This window comes from Dreissena polymorpha, unplaced genomic scaffold (genome assembly GCF_020536995.1).
Source record: "Dreissena polymorpha isolate Duluth1 unplaced genomic scaffold, UMN_Dpol_1.0 chrUn006, whole genome shotgun sequence".
Classification (NCBI taxonomy): domain Eukaryota; kingdom Metazoa; phylum Mollusca; class Bivalvia; order Myida; family Dreissenidae; genus Dreissena; species Dreissena polymorpha.
The window spans coordinates 314,072-330,251 of NW_026273320.1; the positions used below are offsets into that span (position 1 = coordinate 314,072).

The following is a 16,180-nucleotide window of genomic DNA, read 5'->3' on the forward strand; positions in this document are numbered from 1 at the left end:
GCTATATCTTCAATATTGCAAAAGTTATTGCAAATGTTAAAGTTGGCGCAAACCAACCAACAGACCAACAGACAGGGCAAAAACAATATGTCCCGACAACGACCAATTTAGCGTTAAAATTCACTGGTACTTTTAAGTATGTTTACCGTACCCGGGGTACATGTAAGTAGTACCCGAGCCGACAATGGCCAATCGAGCGTTATCGTCAGTTAATGATGACCACCCTACTTAAATCTGTGGTAGGGGAGCATGGTCGTGTACATATTAACTAATTAACCAATACACCACATAAGAAGTAATGTGGTATTGCCGGAAATACCAATTCCATCAGAGACCTAATAGATAGTGTATATTAGCCCCTGAGCAACTAAACTTGCCCGTCCATCTATTAAAGTAGCAACCTATAAAGATTATAAAAACCTACCCTAACCCCCCCCCCCCCCCCTACCCTAAGCGAAAAGGGGGAGAAATACCCTTTAAATCTCGATCTACTGCAGATGAATGGGATGTCGATGAAAGAATGTTTAATGACTTACTAAATTAAGCGATCACTATGTTTCTATCTCAGGCTCGAGGAGTTTAAAATGTAGCCTGTTGGACTGTTGGCAATGTGGCAAATAAATCTGTATTTGAAAGCTATATTTAGAAATTGCGTGATTTAGATATTTGAACGTCATGCGCTGTGTACCCATTGATTCCAACTGCGAACTTTACCTTTGCCTACGCCCGATGGGAATTTACTCATTATGAATATACCTTAATTACTACAGTAAGTGCATTTTCAACTTGATTATAGAATACACATAAAAAACTCCGCTGCCGAAATGGTTTTGAAATGCTTTGTTGGATAAGGTTTTAAGTACGTTGGGCCCAAATAAAAAACACCGATTACGTGTTCCCATGTTATTTTTCTGCACACAGAATACGCGAAGTAAACAACATAGTTTTGACCTAAAAATAAAACGAATTACATTAATGTACCGAATCAGGGATATGAAAAACTTCTCATTTGCATATAGTTGTTTCTCTGCGTTTCGTATTCCTAATACGGACGGTGGGGCATGTCATGTGACATTACCCTCATTTTGATTGGTCGTAGTGGATTAATAGACGTAATTCTGTCCTAGATTAAGGTTAGCGTGGAAATCTAGCTGTATAAAACACCATGTTATTACTAGCGCACTGTGCAGTATTTTGATTGCAAACACTTATTGAAGCGACTTGTTTTCGATTGCATTGCTTGTAAATGCAATTTTTCTTTTTGTCTTTACAAAATTTGAAAACTTTGTGTTGGGAGAATCGGTTCAATGTTGACCTCATTCTAGCTAGAAAATAATTGGTTGATTAGAGGTTACTCCAGCCAATCGGAGTTAACGTCGATGTTGTCTATGTACCACGTGGTCGAAAAAACCAATTAGCGTTTCGATCCAGTTATCATTCAATAGGCCTCTTTAAATGGTATTTTCACTAAAATAAGTCTTGTAATGATATTTTCCTGACGAGTTTTGATTGCAAAAGGCCGAGCGTAATCACAAACCTGCATAAATAATAAAACATAATATGCAGCGTTGATACGAACGAACTTTTACTAAAAATAGGGCGAACACGATTGTATTCAGTTCGGGCCCTGGTAATGTTTTACAATCCAGCTTACGGTCGTCAGCCGCATACAACCGAGTGTGTATGGAGCTTACACAAATCAATTGGAATCTGCTAAATATGAGAAAATAAGGTAATTCTTGCTTAATCTAATGTATATTTTCATGTAGTACTCTTCTTTGAGTGTCATTTGTGTCAACTGCTAGCTTTATGTGCGTTTAATCGATACTCACCGATGTATTTTTGTGATTTTTGTGTGGTGTCGTATGAAAGGATTGCTTCTTTATGTGGAATGTGTGGGGGTAACTGCAGGTTTTGTTTTTGTTTATCGACACTTTCACAATCAAACTGACGAGTAAGAGTTTTGCTCGAGTAACCTTTTAAAATGTGATTTAATTCCCCGAGATTGTGCGTATTTTCATTTATTGTAAACGTTGTTCTTGCTTGTGACAGCTAGCGGACGCAAGGATGACATCATTGAGTGTGTTTAGCCCACATTTGTGGCAATTTTGCAATTTTCGTACTACAGTATGCAAGTGGAAATGTCATAGTAACAGGTACATAAAGTTACTGTTACAAGCAAAAATGTACGCTATCATAATCTAAACAGAGAATCATGTGAATGTGAACATGTAGCTAAACAACAACCTTTAGTTTAATTGTTAGGAAACAAAGCAGGTGCTGGGTTCAGGGCTCGAACTTTCAACCTCGGAAACAATAGGCTAGCACGGCAAGGTTCTGATAGTGACAGACGGCAACTTGCAGACTTTCTATTCTAACCTGTCTGCATAAAGTACTTGGTCAGATAATTATATAGATATACATAATAGGCTTATAAAGTAGAAAATAGCACATTTTATTATAAATATAAAAGTCAATCTTTGAGTCTTGGTCCTGTATGGTCAGCCGGGGCAAAATTGTTCATTGTCGGCTCAGACACTACTTAAAAGTAACCAGCTGGGGTACAAACCTGGGGTAATGAGAATGTTCTATAAGTTCCCCAGAGTATGGCTGGATACAGTTAAGCGTATTTTTCAAACCCAGAGTAGAGTGTAGTTTACTTAAGAGTTCGGGTAACTCTAAGTATCTTTATCAGTGCCAGTGCCAATAATGACCATACCAGCTTTAAGCTGGGACATGCATGTAGTGACCAGGGCAGGAGAAACCAGCAGTGGTCATCTTGAAGACTTCAATTATCAAACGGCTTTTTATAACCATCTTAGTCGTGTAGGGAAATCTCCGTAGTTGGCTTTACTGCAATCATTTCGACCCTTAAGTTATTTGTTATCCTATGCTGTTTTCCTGAACTCTGAAAACCTGCTGGATGTTCTGCATACAGGGTGTTGCGCAACTGCAGTAGTCTTCCCCTGCTTACAATTTTTGGGGAAAACATCAGAAAGTCAATCAGTGCACATTGAGGTATCATTTGCCATTTTGACCTTATTTCTTTGGTTCCAATTTACCTCTTTATTGATGTCTGGGTAGCTGGGATAAATTTGATCTATTTCTGCGGTGGTTATCCCTCATTTAGCAGCATATTGTGCATAATCACTTTCAAATATACTAAGGTGCATTTTTACCTCTAAGTGCGTGAGTAGGAAGTGTGTTGCCAAAACCACTAGACCACAGGTGCTGCAAATAGCCAACCTGTTTTACCCCACCCTTACAAACACACTGTACATGAATTTCTTTTTTGTACACTGGTGTCTGTTACATTTAGTGTGTAGATGTCTTGAGATGGAGATATTGCAGGGCTTCAGTGACATTCAGTCTTAAAATGTAAAGAACCTGACTTTGAGAATGTACGTACAAATATTTGAGCATATATGTCACAGCGTGAACATTGTCCATCTAGGTGATAAGTGGTGAGGAGACCATGTTACATCTAGCTTATATGAGAATTTATACATTTGATCTTTTTGATGGCCATATTGTACCAGACTGAACACTTGATAGAATTATTTATCATTTCTATATATATCTTAAGTAAAGTTGTAAACTTCATTAGTTTACTAACACAGCGAGTAACGTGGACTTACTGGGAATCCAATTATCCTATAATTAAGTATTACATCATTGAGGATTGAGACATTTACTCTACAAGGATTTTAACTATATATCTTGCAAGGTGATTTACTGTTTCAGAATACTATTTTTAACATCTCATTGATTAATAGTACATGTACATCATACACTCTGTACAAGAAGTGTGTCAACTGGGTACCATACTATGGCAAGTGGTTCGACGCATAATCCCAAGAAACTAGGTTTCTCATGAGAACCAAGGTTCTCAAAATGAGAACCTAGGTTCTCATGAGCACTATGGTTCCCAAATAAAATCTTGGGTTCTCATGAAAACTAAGGATATCCGAGAGAAGGACGTGATAAACTGTCGAGAACCTTGGTTCTTGTGAAAACCTTGGATATCAAACGAGAACTTATGTTTTCAGAATGAGAACCTAGGTTCTTATGAAAAACCTAGTTTCTCATGAGAACCGAAGTTCTATGTGTCTATGAGAACCTAGGTTCTTATGAAAATCCTAGTTTCTCATGAGAACCTCTAAGGTACTCTTGCGTAAACTAAGGTATTCAAATGAAAACCTAGGTTCTCATGAAAACCTAGATTCTCATGAAAAACCTATATTCTCATGAGAACCTAAGTTATCTGACATGAAAAACCTGGTTTCTTGGGATTTCATAAACCTTAGTTCTCATGAAAAACCTAATTTCTCATGACAACCTAGGTTCTCATAAAAAACCTTGTTTTTTGGGATTATGCATCGAACCGCTTGCCATAATTAACCTCCAGTTGTCTCCCATTGCTTGGTACACGCTGACGGCATATGTGTAGAAGAAATTGATTTTGAATATAATTGTGTGTGGGTGTTTCTATGTCCCCCATCCACTATAGTGGGGGACATATTGTTTTTGCCCTGTCTGTTGGATGTATGTTGGTCTGTTTGCTCCAACTTTAACATTTGCAATAACTTTTTCAATATTCAAGATAGCAACTTGATATTTGGCATGCATGTGTATCTCATTGAGCTGCACATTTTTAGTGGTGAAAGGTCAAGGTCATCCTTCAAGGTCAGAGATCAAATATATGTGGCCAAAATCGCTCATTTTATGAATACTTTTGCAATATTGAAGATAGCAACTTCAATATTTGGCATGCATGTGTATCTCATGGAGCCGCACATTTTTTGTGGTGAAAGGTCAAGGTCATCCTTCAAGGCCAAAGGTCAAAAAAAAAATTCAAAGTAGTGCAGAAGGGGACATAGTGTTTCCAACAAACACATTTCTTGTTGAGGAATGAAATTTGTAAAGTAATAGGTAGACATTGGTCTGAACATATAAATAAAAAATTAAACTGTTTATGAAATACATCTTTAATTGTAAATATTATTTTGAGACTAAAAATTGAAACAAATTCAGATCAATCGTTACATAATTCATTGTTACAGCATTAAATGAGTTTCAAATAATCAGTTCCCTTGTTCGGGCCTCAAACGACGGTATGGTACAGTTTTATATTTTAAGTATGTCTGTGATATATTAAGCAATCATTATGTTATGAGTAGAAGTTTAATCTCTATTGATAATGTGTAATAATGTATTATTCAATCTTAAGATATCGGCCCACACTGAAAGAAAAACTTATGCTCTAAAGACTTTGCAAACATATTTAAATAACTTAAGATATCTGCAAAAATAAAGTTTGTAACGGCGTGTTTTCATTCTGTCCAGCCTGTGTGTAATCATATGTGAACCCCATTAATCCTGCGCTCTGAATAATATGTGTCCCGTATTCCAAACGAGCAAGTTTACGCCGTCCAATGCGTAATTATGGAAACCTAGGTTCTCATGAGAACCTATGGTTCCCAAATGAAAACCATGGATTTAGTATTAAAGACGTGTAATTCTGAAAACCTAGGTTCTCATGAGAACCTAGGTTTACATGAGAACCTATGGTTCCCAAATGAAAACCAAGGATTTAGTATTAAAGACGCGTAATTCTGGAAACCTAGGTTGTCATGAGAACTAAGCAGTTTGACGCATAATCCCAAGAAACTAGGTTTTTCATGAGAACCTAGGTTCTCATTCTGAGAACCTAGGTTCTTACTATTTGAAAACTTGGGTAGGTTATAATAATTAATGTACAGCTTGCTGCTGCATGTTTGCTGAGCGTGCTTAGATCAACTAGGCCCCAGTCATGTTTTACAAAAAGTATTGTGTACAAATAGGTTTGTTTCTTTGTGATTCAGAACTTAAAGAGAAGCTTAAGCAATATATTTGATCGTTGTTTTAATTGAAATAAAACTTTGAATGTCCTTGAACTTCGTTCATTTGGATTAAAATGAACTCTTTAATTTATGCATTACTAATTTACATGCCAAATAAGGAAGGAGAACTATTGTTGTGTAATTCCGAAAGCATTAGTCAACAAATATTGCCTGTGTATATTTATGATCTTACATCAGATAGTGCATGTACTTGAAGAAGATAGAATAAAATACCAATTAATAATATATCAGATTTATTATATCAATGTTGTGGTCTGTGTAATGAAAGTTGAATCTTTGTCATAACATATTATGAAATGAATGTTTTGCATAAAAACTAATTTTTTATCAATATTTATTGATCAATATGGCTACGAATACAACTATTTATCATTAGTGAAGCTACATTATGCTGTATTTCCCTAATGGAGTGATGTATAGAGGGTCTTCACTATCAGGAAATAATTTAAATTTGCTGCCATTGTTAGCGTGTATTTAATAGCAGGAATAGTTGTTGTGATCAGTGAGTATTTGAACTTTTAAATATGTGATCAAAAAGATACATCAATGATAGACCACCTAGAACACAGAATATTTGAAATTATTTAAGTTTATGTAAATAAAATCTTCATGAAGGATAGGGTGTACATTTGAAACACTTAAGTTGAGTTTCAATGTCCTTGACAAAGCATTGGAAAAGGATTATGCAAGTGTAAATGTTAAAAAATGTTGATTTGCCCTTTAATAAATGATTGTATTAACATCAATTGGGGTGAGATTACTATTATATGGGTTGTGCTGTGTGATAAAGGGGTTTAATGGAATTGCATAAAATGTCATCCCAGATTAGCCTGTGCAGTCCACACAGGCTAATCAGGGATAACTCTTTCCGCCTAAACTAGATTTTTTGCTAAGAAGAGACTTTCTTGAAATAGAAAATATCATTAGAGTGGAAAGTGTCGTCCCTGATTAGCCTGTGCAGACTGCAGAGCACGGCTCATATATATTATATATGTATTTCATTTTGATCAGTATCCAAATAATTATTTTATTGTGCTTTTGCATAAAGCATGTATGTCTTTGACATTCACTGTTGTAACGTATTATGTTTATATTAGACACGTATATTTGTCATACATGTGTCTCTCATAAGGTATCACTGTGTGTCTGGTATTTTAAAATCAATTGAGACGGTTTTTTGGGAAACCGGGCTAAATGCATGTTAATTGTAAAGTGTCGCGGACTGCACAGGTTATTTTTGAATGATACTTTACTCACATGCATTAAGCCTGGTTTTCCCGAGGACCAGCTTAATTGTGTTTATAAGTTTATATATATGAGTCGCGTACTGAGAAAACTGGGCATAATGCATGTGTGTAAATTGTCGTCCCAGATTAGCCTGTTCAGTCAGCACAGGCTAATCAGGGACGACACTTTCCGCCTAAATTTGATTTTTGCTAAGAAGAGACTTCATTTTTTAGAGAAAATGTCATAAAAGTGGAAAGTGTCGTCCCTGATTAGCCTGTGCAGATTGCACAGGCTAATCTGGGACGACACTTTACGCACATGCATTATGCCCAGTTTTCTCAGAACAGGACTCATATTCAATATGCATGCATTTATTTGTCATGAATCTATTGTTTCTGGCCTTTACGAGTACTCTTATTGGCCTGCTTCCAACTTAAAAAATGAGCAACTGTCTTTAAAAACCAGAGTTAATTCTTGTGCATGCTGTTTCATCCCACATTAGCCTGTTCTGTCTGTACAGGCTAATCTGGGACGATATCTCTTCATGAAAAAATCGAGTCTAGACGGAAAATGTTTCCCCTGAGTAGCCACAGGCCAATCTGGCACGATACTCTACAAACATTCATTAAGCAAGGGTTTCCCAGACCGGGGCTAATACCAAGATAAAACATGCTTTAAAGAAAAGTCCGTAATGAAAACATATTAAAATTTAGTTTTTCAGAGATCTAGTTAGTCTTATTCTAAAACAGTTAATTCAGATTATGGTCTGATAAATTGTTAAATATAAACATGTAATTAAGCTCTGTTATTGAAATGAGAGTGTAAAACAGAGAACAGTATGCTTTGTAATTTCAAATTTGTAATATGAGGCATATGTGTGTAAGGGTGTGTAAGTGTCACTCCAGTTATTGATGTAACTCTATTCAGCATGTTTTCATGACATCGTATGAAATAGACAGATTTCATGGCTGACACTGACGTAAATTTGAGAAAGTTTTGACACATAGGAACATGAATGTTGCGAAAACATGATACAAGATTCTGTGGTGTATCCATGTTTGTTGAACACGTGATGGTGTTACATGTATGAGAAACGTTGGTAAATCATGGTTGTGGAGACAAGACAAATAAGTGATTCAATAAATAAAGTGCTTGCCGCGTACGGTGGTACTTTTCAAAATGTTTATTGCTGGAGCTCCTCACAGACGTTGGCAAATCAGGTATACACACAGTCTCACTGTAATTTAAACATGCATTATCTCCCTTATAACCATTTTTGTGTATTACAAGGACTATTTTCAACTTTGAAACACTGCATGCCTTGTTGCATAACTTATCAGATTATGGCGTCAGAGCAAACTTGGGGTCAACAACTATTAGTTTTCAGTGAATTTCAAAGTTTGGATTTTAAATTGTTGCTAAAATGGTGTTCAGAGTCATGAATGGCAAGGTTTTGAACTCGATATGCAGGGTGGTATGACTCATACTCTGACAGGCCATATTTTCAGAGTCACTCAACATGCAATATAAAATTCCAGCCCAAGGCTTACCCTGTCATCTGTCAAATTAGCCAATAGGAACAAAATTGAGCAATTGGCTTAAGAAAATTCTTTTAGGCTAATTTTCTTTCATATTAATTTGCATTAAATATCTAAAATAAGTAGAATTTTGCCAAAGCAAACAATTTGGCTTCAGATAATTTTGAGCCATGGAGAGCTCTGTAGCCATTGAATCTTAAAGTAACCGACATAACAGTTAAAATGTTACAATGTCAATTTATAGATATTTATTAGCAATCTCTCCCTTGCTAAAATTTAGTTCTGGGCTAAAAGTGTTTATTGCAAACTTTAGTTGGTAAGTGTTCTGTGCAAATGAACGTTAACAGTCTGTTTTATCAATAAGAATTAACACTAAATTTGTTTCTACAGTGATGCCAAATACCTGCCTCAAATTTGAACTGAAAAAAACACTGTTCTAAGTTCTAACTCATCTTTTTAAAACGGACCTTGATCTTTATGGCTGAATGTATGATATAACATAGGTTGACTCCAATGCATTTGTTTCCATCAAGTAAAATTGATGAAGGTGTAAGTCACTTAACAAATGCGGGTATCATTAGCGGTTAGTGTTGGCAGGTTGGTAAAATAAATAAACAGGATAATCAGGGTGGCACAAAATTATAGAAAATACATACTGTTAATCAAATAAGATGAATGTAAAAATATATCTGAATAAACTTCTGATATAAAATGAAGCCATGTTCTGGAATAACTCTGCTAAATGCATGTGCGTTAAGGCTATGCAGGGACAACACTTTCAGTCTAGACTGGATTATTGTTTAGAAGAGACCGCCTTGAAATGAAAAATTCAATACAAGCGCAAAGTGTCTTCCCAGATGAGCCTGTGCAAATTTCAGGCTAATCAGAGATGCCACTTAATGCGCATGCTTTAAACCCTGTTTTCCCAAAACAAGGCTAATATATTTTTCTTTATTTTTCAGCTATGAGTTCCCGTTCTAGACGAGGGCAGTCGAACAACAACCTTCCCGGCCCAGGGCCAACATCAAAACAGCAACGTAAATACACGATAACTGAGAAACGCACCCTTATTGTACATGCATATCCCACCAATCTGTTGGCAATATAGTTGACCTTTGAGAGGGATATTATTAAACAGGACCTCACAAGCCCTTAGCAGCTAAAAATTGTGGCATGTTCCCAGATTTTCTGAGAATGTCCTCTTTACTAATGGGACAGACCACAGGAGCCTAAAAATGGGCCCAGTTACCGGACCAGATTTTGAATGAAAAAAACACTGCCTATTAAATCCAGTATTATTTATACAAATTATGTATTTTATTAACTTGTGAAGAGTTTTTTATTTGCCCAATTTGGTAGGTTAGAATATCAGCTCCATTCCATAGCCTTGGGGAAAAAAATCAATATTGATTGCATTCTTTATGTAAAGTCGTATTGATTGATGCCTTTTTCATTGCTGTCTTAGTAACTTTGCTACAGCTCAAACCTCCCAGAAATTAACCCCAACTGGGCATTTACATTTGAAGTCAAATTGGCACCTCTGCCATGGGTCACTTAAGACTCGCAAAATTTAGGTATGGGTTTTTAATAACGTCACTCTTTACTTGTCTCAAGAGCAACAGATTTCATAATCAAGGGCTGTATACGGTTTCTTAAATGGTAATATTAATTTTTTATGCTCCCAGAACATAGGTTCTGGGGGCATATTAAAATCACAATGTCCGTCAGTCAGTTAGTTAGTTAGTTAGTTAGTCCGTCCGGATTAGTTTCCGCTCAATAAGTCAAGCAATTGTCATCAGATCTTCACCAAACTTCATCAAAATGTGTAAGGCAATAACATCTAGGTCAAGTTCGATGATCGGCCAAATTGACCAACACACTCCTGAGTTATGGCCCTTGATTCATCATAAAATTTGTTTTTTTCTCGTTTCCGCTCAATAACTCGAGCAATTGTCATCAGATCTACAACCTTCATAACAATGTGTAAGGCAATAACATCTAGGTCAAGTTCTATAATCTGCCAAATTGACCCAGACACTCCTAAGTTAAGACCCGCTCAATAACTCAAGCAAATGTCATAGGATCTTTGCCATACTTCATGATAATGTGTAAGGTCATAAGATCTAGGTCAAGTTCGATAATCAGCCAAATTGACCCAAACACTCTTGAGTTACAGCCCTTGAATCATAAAAAAAGAGTTTTTTCTCGTTTCCGCTCAATTACTCCACCAATTGTCATCGGATCTTCACCAAACTTTATAAAAATTTGTAAGGCAATAAAATCTAGGTTAAGTTCAATAATCGGCCAAATTTACCCAGGCACTTCTGAGTTACGGCCCTTGAATCATCAAAAAATTGCATTTCCGCTCGAAACATGCTCATAACTTGTCGCTTCAGATGTAACCTTCATATTTGGTATGCATGTGTATATGGACAAGGCCTTTCCATATCCACATAAATTTGACCCCTTTGACCTTGACCTTGAACTTAGGTTCGGCGTTTAGGTTTTGAAATCTGTGTTTAGGTTTCAAAAAGTGTTTTTGGGGGCATATGTCTTTCGATGGAGACAGCTCTTGTTCTACATGTATCGATTAGTTTAATGTCTGAAAAACAAGGTGTGATGATGCTTTGTATAAAAAATGTAGCAGTGTAAAAATTTACTTTGACTAGCTTTGAGTGGAATGTAAAATGTTTAAAAGAGAGTAACAAAAAGTTATCCAATATAATTATGTGTTGCCATTTTATTAATTCTAGGATTTCTGAATCATAATATAGGGCTGTGATGGTTATGGATCAAACAATGTTACAGTTTCGTAGTAAGAACAATTCTTAATTCAGCTATTAACAACTCCAGTGCCTTTAATTATGCCCCCTTGGATGAGTGAGTATATTGTTTTGCTGGATGGCAGTCGGTCTGTTGGTAGACCACTTTTTTTCCAATAAAAAAGTTATGAATTACCAAGTAAAAGGTCAAGGTCACTGCCACACTAAGAGTGAAAATTGTTTCTGATCCATCACTCCTGAAAGGAGGGACTGATTTGCTTGATACTCCCCATGTGCATTAGCCTTGGACAGTTGATGGCCCCTATTGAAATTGGGGTTCCTAGATCAAAGGTCAAGATCACTGTCACAATAAATGTGAAAATCATTTCGGATCAGTAACATGTCAACAAATGACAATTGCTTGATACTTAACATGTGCATAGGCATTGGACAGAAGATTACCCCTATTGAAATTGGGGTCACTAGTTCAAAAGTCAAGGTCACTGTGACATTTAAGTGTTATATTGGTTTCCGTTTGATATGTCATCAAAGGATTAAGTGATCGGCCTCATATGCAAAAAATCATAATTGATTATTGATTTAAATCAAACATACATAATCGATATTAATCGTTTAATATTCAAAATAATTTCACAGATTGTTGGAATGTTCATTTGGATGTACTAAGCTCTATAAAGAGGACAAAGAAAAGAAATATATTTCAAATACATATTTTCTTATGAATCTCATTTTTCAATCACAATTAACGGGTGATATGTAAAACAATATAAACAAAGGGAAGTGTTTTACACTGTGTAATAAACAAACACAGATGCTAACCACTGACTGCTGACCGAGTTTATCTTAATTTCATATATTTTCAATGATTATCTACTAAATCAGCAACATCCATTTTCCTGAGAGAGAATTGATTATAGGTGACTTTCTGATCTAACAACGTTTAATTGATTTTATTCACTAGTTATCACTAGTTATGATACTATAATATTCTCAAGCCATTTACTAAAACAATGATTTAACAGAAGTGCATAATTCTGTGTCAACTAAAATCTTATTTAAGTGGCTAAGTAACACTTAGGCCCAAATTTTTTATTAAAATGATTTTTATACGCCCGTATAAAATACGGGACGTATTATGTTAAACCCCTTGGCGGGCGGGCGGCGGCGGGCGGCGGGCGGCGGGCGGAAGGCATCACTTTGTCCGGACTCTAATTCAAATTGTATTCATCCGATCTTCACCAAACTTGGTCAGCAGTTGCATCTAGTTGATATCTAGGCCAAGTTCGAATATGGGTCATGCCGGGTCAAAAACTAGGTCATAGGGTCAATAAGTGCATTTTCAAAGGGGCCACTTTGTCTGGACTCTATTTCAAATTGTATTCATCCGATCTTCACCAAACTTGGTCAGCAGTTGCATCTAGTTGATATATAGGCCAAGTTCGAATATGGGTCATGCCGGGTCAAAAACTAGGTCATAGGGTCAATTAGTGCATTTTCAACGGCGCCACTTTGTCCGGACTCTAATTCAAATTGTATTCATCCGATCTTCACCAAACTTGGTCAGTAGTTGCATCTAGTTGATATCTAGGTCAAGTCCGAATATGGGTCATGCTGGGTCAAAAACTAGGTCAAAGGGTCAATTAGTGCATTTTACTTTGTCCGGACTCTAATTCAAATTGTATAAATCTTATCTTCACCAAACTTGGTCAGTAGTTGCATCTAGTTGATATCTAGGCCAAGTTCGAATATGGGTCATGCCAGGTAAAAAACTAGGTCATAGGGTCAATTAGTCCATTTTCAACAGCGCCACTTTGTCCGGACTCTTATTCAAATTGTATTAATCCGATCTTTACCAAACTTGGTCAGTAGTTGCATCTAGTTGATATCTAGGTCAAGTTCGAATATGGGTCATGTCGGGTCAAGAACTAGGTCATAGGGTCAATTAGTGCATTTTCAACGGCGCCACTTTGTCCGGACTCTAATTCAAATTGTATTCATCCGAAACTTTTAAACAACTTTTTATCCTGCGTCAAAGTGGTATGGGGGTATATTGCTTATTTCCAAAACAAATACATCAATCATCAGTGTATCATCTCCAATGGCACACGAATCGGGCGTATATTGCTCCGTCATGCGGCGCTCTTGTTGAATATGTCGATAGGAGAACAGAAAAAAAATGGGTTACCAAATATGCACTCATTTTAAAAATGTTATGGTATGAAGTTCTTTTTACTAAGCAACCACAGTGATTTTTTTCAAACATGTTGATGTGCAAAATGATCATTATCAGACTGTAGGTCTTGATGTGCAGTTTTTAAAATAGTTTGAATTTTAAAAATATCTTAACTAGTTCAAAAGTTATGCAATTTTTTCACTTGTCTTTAATAAACTTAACTTTTTGGTGATTTTTTGCTGAGAATTTTGGTCATAGTACCTGTGTGTTTTCGAACTTCGTGCGTGGAACAAAATAAGTTTTTTTTGCTATCATTTGAATTTATTTTTTAGCTCACCTGTCACGGAGTGAGCTTATGTGACCGTGTGATGTCCAGCGTCCGTATGTGCGTGCGTGCGTGTGTGTGTGCGTGCGTCCGTCAACAATTTGTTTGTGTAGACAGTAGAGGTCACAGTTTTCATCCAATCTTTATAAAATTTGGTCAGAATTTTTATCTTGACGAAATCTGGCTTGGAATTGTATTTGGGTCATCTGGGGTCAAAAACTAGGTCACTAGGTCGAAAACTAGGCCACATAATAGGTCAAATAATAGAAAAACCTTGTGTAGACAATAGAGGTCGCAGTTTTCATCCAATCTTTATGAAATTTGGTCAGAATGTTTATCTTGATTAAATCTGGGTTGGGATTGTATTTGGGTCATCTGGGGTCAAAAAACTAGGTCACTAGGTCAAAAACTAGGTCAAATAATAGAAAAAACCTTGTGTAGACAATAGAGGTCACAGTTTTTATCCAATCTTTATGAAATTTGGTCAGAATGTTTATCTTGATTAAATCTGGATTGGGATTGTATTTGGGTCATCTGAGGTCAAAAACTAGGTCACTGGGTCAAATAATAGAAAAGCTGTCAACAATTTGTTTGTGTTGACAGTAGAGGTCACAGTTTTCATCCAATCTTTATGAAATTTGGTCAGAATGTTTATCTTAATTAAATCTGGGTTGGGATTGTATTTGGGTCATCTGGGGTCAAAAAACTAGGTCACTAGGTCAAAAACTAGGTCAAATAATAGAAAAAACCTTGTGTAGACAATAGAGGTCACAGTTTTTATCCAATCTTTATGAAATTTGGTCAGAATGTTTATCTTGATTAAATCTGGATTGGGATTGTATTTGGGTCATCTGAGGTCAAAAACTAGGTCACTAGGTCAAATAATAGAAAAGCTGTCAACAATTTGTTTGTGTTGACAGTAGAGGTCACAGTTTTCATCCAATCTTTATGAAATTTGGTCAGAATGTTTATCTTGATGAAATCTGGGTTGGGATTGCAGTGCTCCAGCTAGGATTTGAAAAGGGCAGGGGGGATTTTTTGTCAAAAGCGCACTTTGGACGAGCAGTATTTTGTCAAAAGGGCAGTTTTGATCGCGCGGGCGTTTCTGGAATGCTTCCTTATGCATGTCAATTTATATGTTATTAATAATTGTTAGAATAAATTATTCCCATCATCATTAAACAATTCAAACTTAATGACTAAAATGAGGAATGAATTAATTACAATGTATTTTAATAAGAGATTTATTAATCATCATAATATGTAACAATTTTTTTTATAATTTTTTTTTTAGGACAGGGGGGCCCTAGGAAGGGCAGAGCGGAGGTTCGGGAGGGCAGGGCGGAGGTTCGGGAGGGCAGGGCGGGGCGCCCTTCGATTTAGGCCTAGCTGGAGCACTGGATTGTATTTGGGTCATCTGGGGTCAAAAACTAGGTCACTAGAACAAAAACTAGGTCACTAGGTCAAAAACTAGTTCACTAGGTCAAATAATAGAAAAACCTTGTATAGACAATAGAGGTCACAGTTTTCATCCAATCTTTATGAATTTGGTCAGAATGTTTATCTTGATGAAATCTGGGTTGGGATTGTATTTGGGTCATCTGGGGTCAAAAACTAGGTCACTAGGTCAATTAATAGAAAAACCTTGTGTAGACAATAGAGGTCACAGTTTTCATCCAATCTTTATAAAATTTGATCAGAATGTTTATCTTGATGAAAACTGGGTTGGGATTGTATTTGGGTCACCTGGGGTCAAAAACTAGGTCATTAGGTCAAATAATAGAAAAACCTTGTGTAGACAATAGAGGTCACAGTTTTCATCTTATCTTTATTAAATTTGGTCAGAATGTTTATCTTGATGAAATCTGGGTTGGGATTGTATTTGGTTAGTCAGGTGAGTGATTCAGGGCCATCATGACCCTCTTGTTATATAAATTACAATTTTTCCACTTGATAAACCAGATAACCAACACAATATAATAACGTTAACAATAATGTAACAGTATGCTGCATAAATGTTTCAGAATGATTTATTAAAACCTAGAATCACACAAATATATATCATCTGAAAGGAAAAATAAATCAAACATCAGAAAATAAAGCATCTCAATTCAAATTGTTAAACAGTTTATACATTTGGTCATTTGGACATGATATACATCAACTTCTGTTTATTATCAAATTTCACAAATTCTAAAACAACACCTTTTGTTAAAAGGTTTTCTGTTAGT

General features: G+C 36.1%; 1 protein-coding gene across 2 annotated transcripts in view; it reads left to right on the plus strand.

The window, feature by feature from the left end:
- Window positions 1-1,462: 1,462 nt before the first annotated feature.
- LOC127863360 (protein capicua homolog) overlaps window positions 1,463-16,180 on the plus strand; it is a 41,155-nt gene continuing 26,437 nt past the window's right edge. For both annotated transcript variants that reach the window (XM_052402834.1, XM_052402835.1), the window contains exons 1-2: window positions 1,463-1,732; window positions 9,631-9,705. In XM_052402834.1, the coding sequence (XP_052258794.1) occupies window positions 9,633-9,705 (73 nt within the window). In that variant the 5' untranslated portion in view covers window positions 1,463-1,732; window positions 9,631-9,632. The remainder of the gene's footprint in view (window positions 1,733-9,630; window positions 9,706-16,180) is intronic.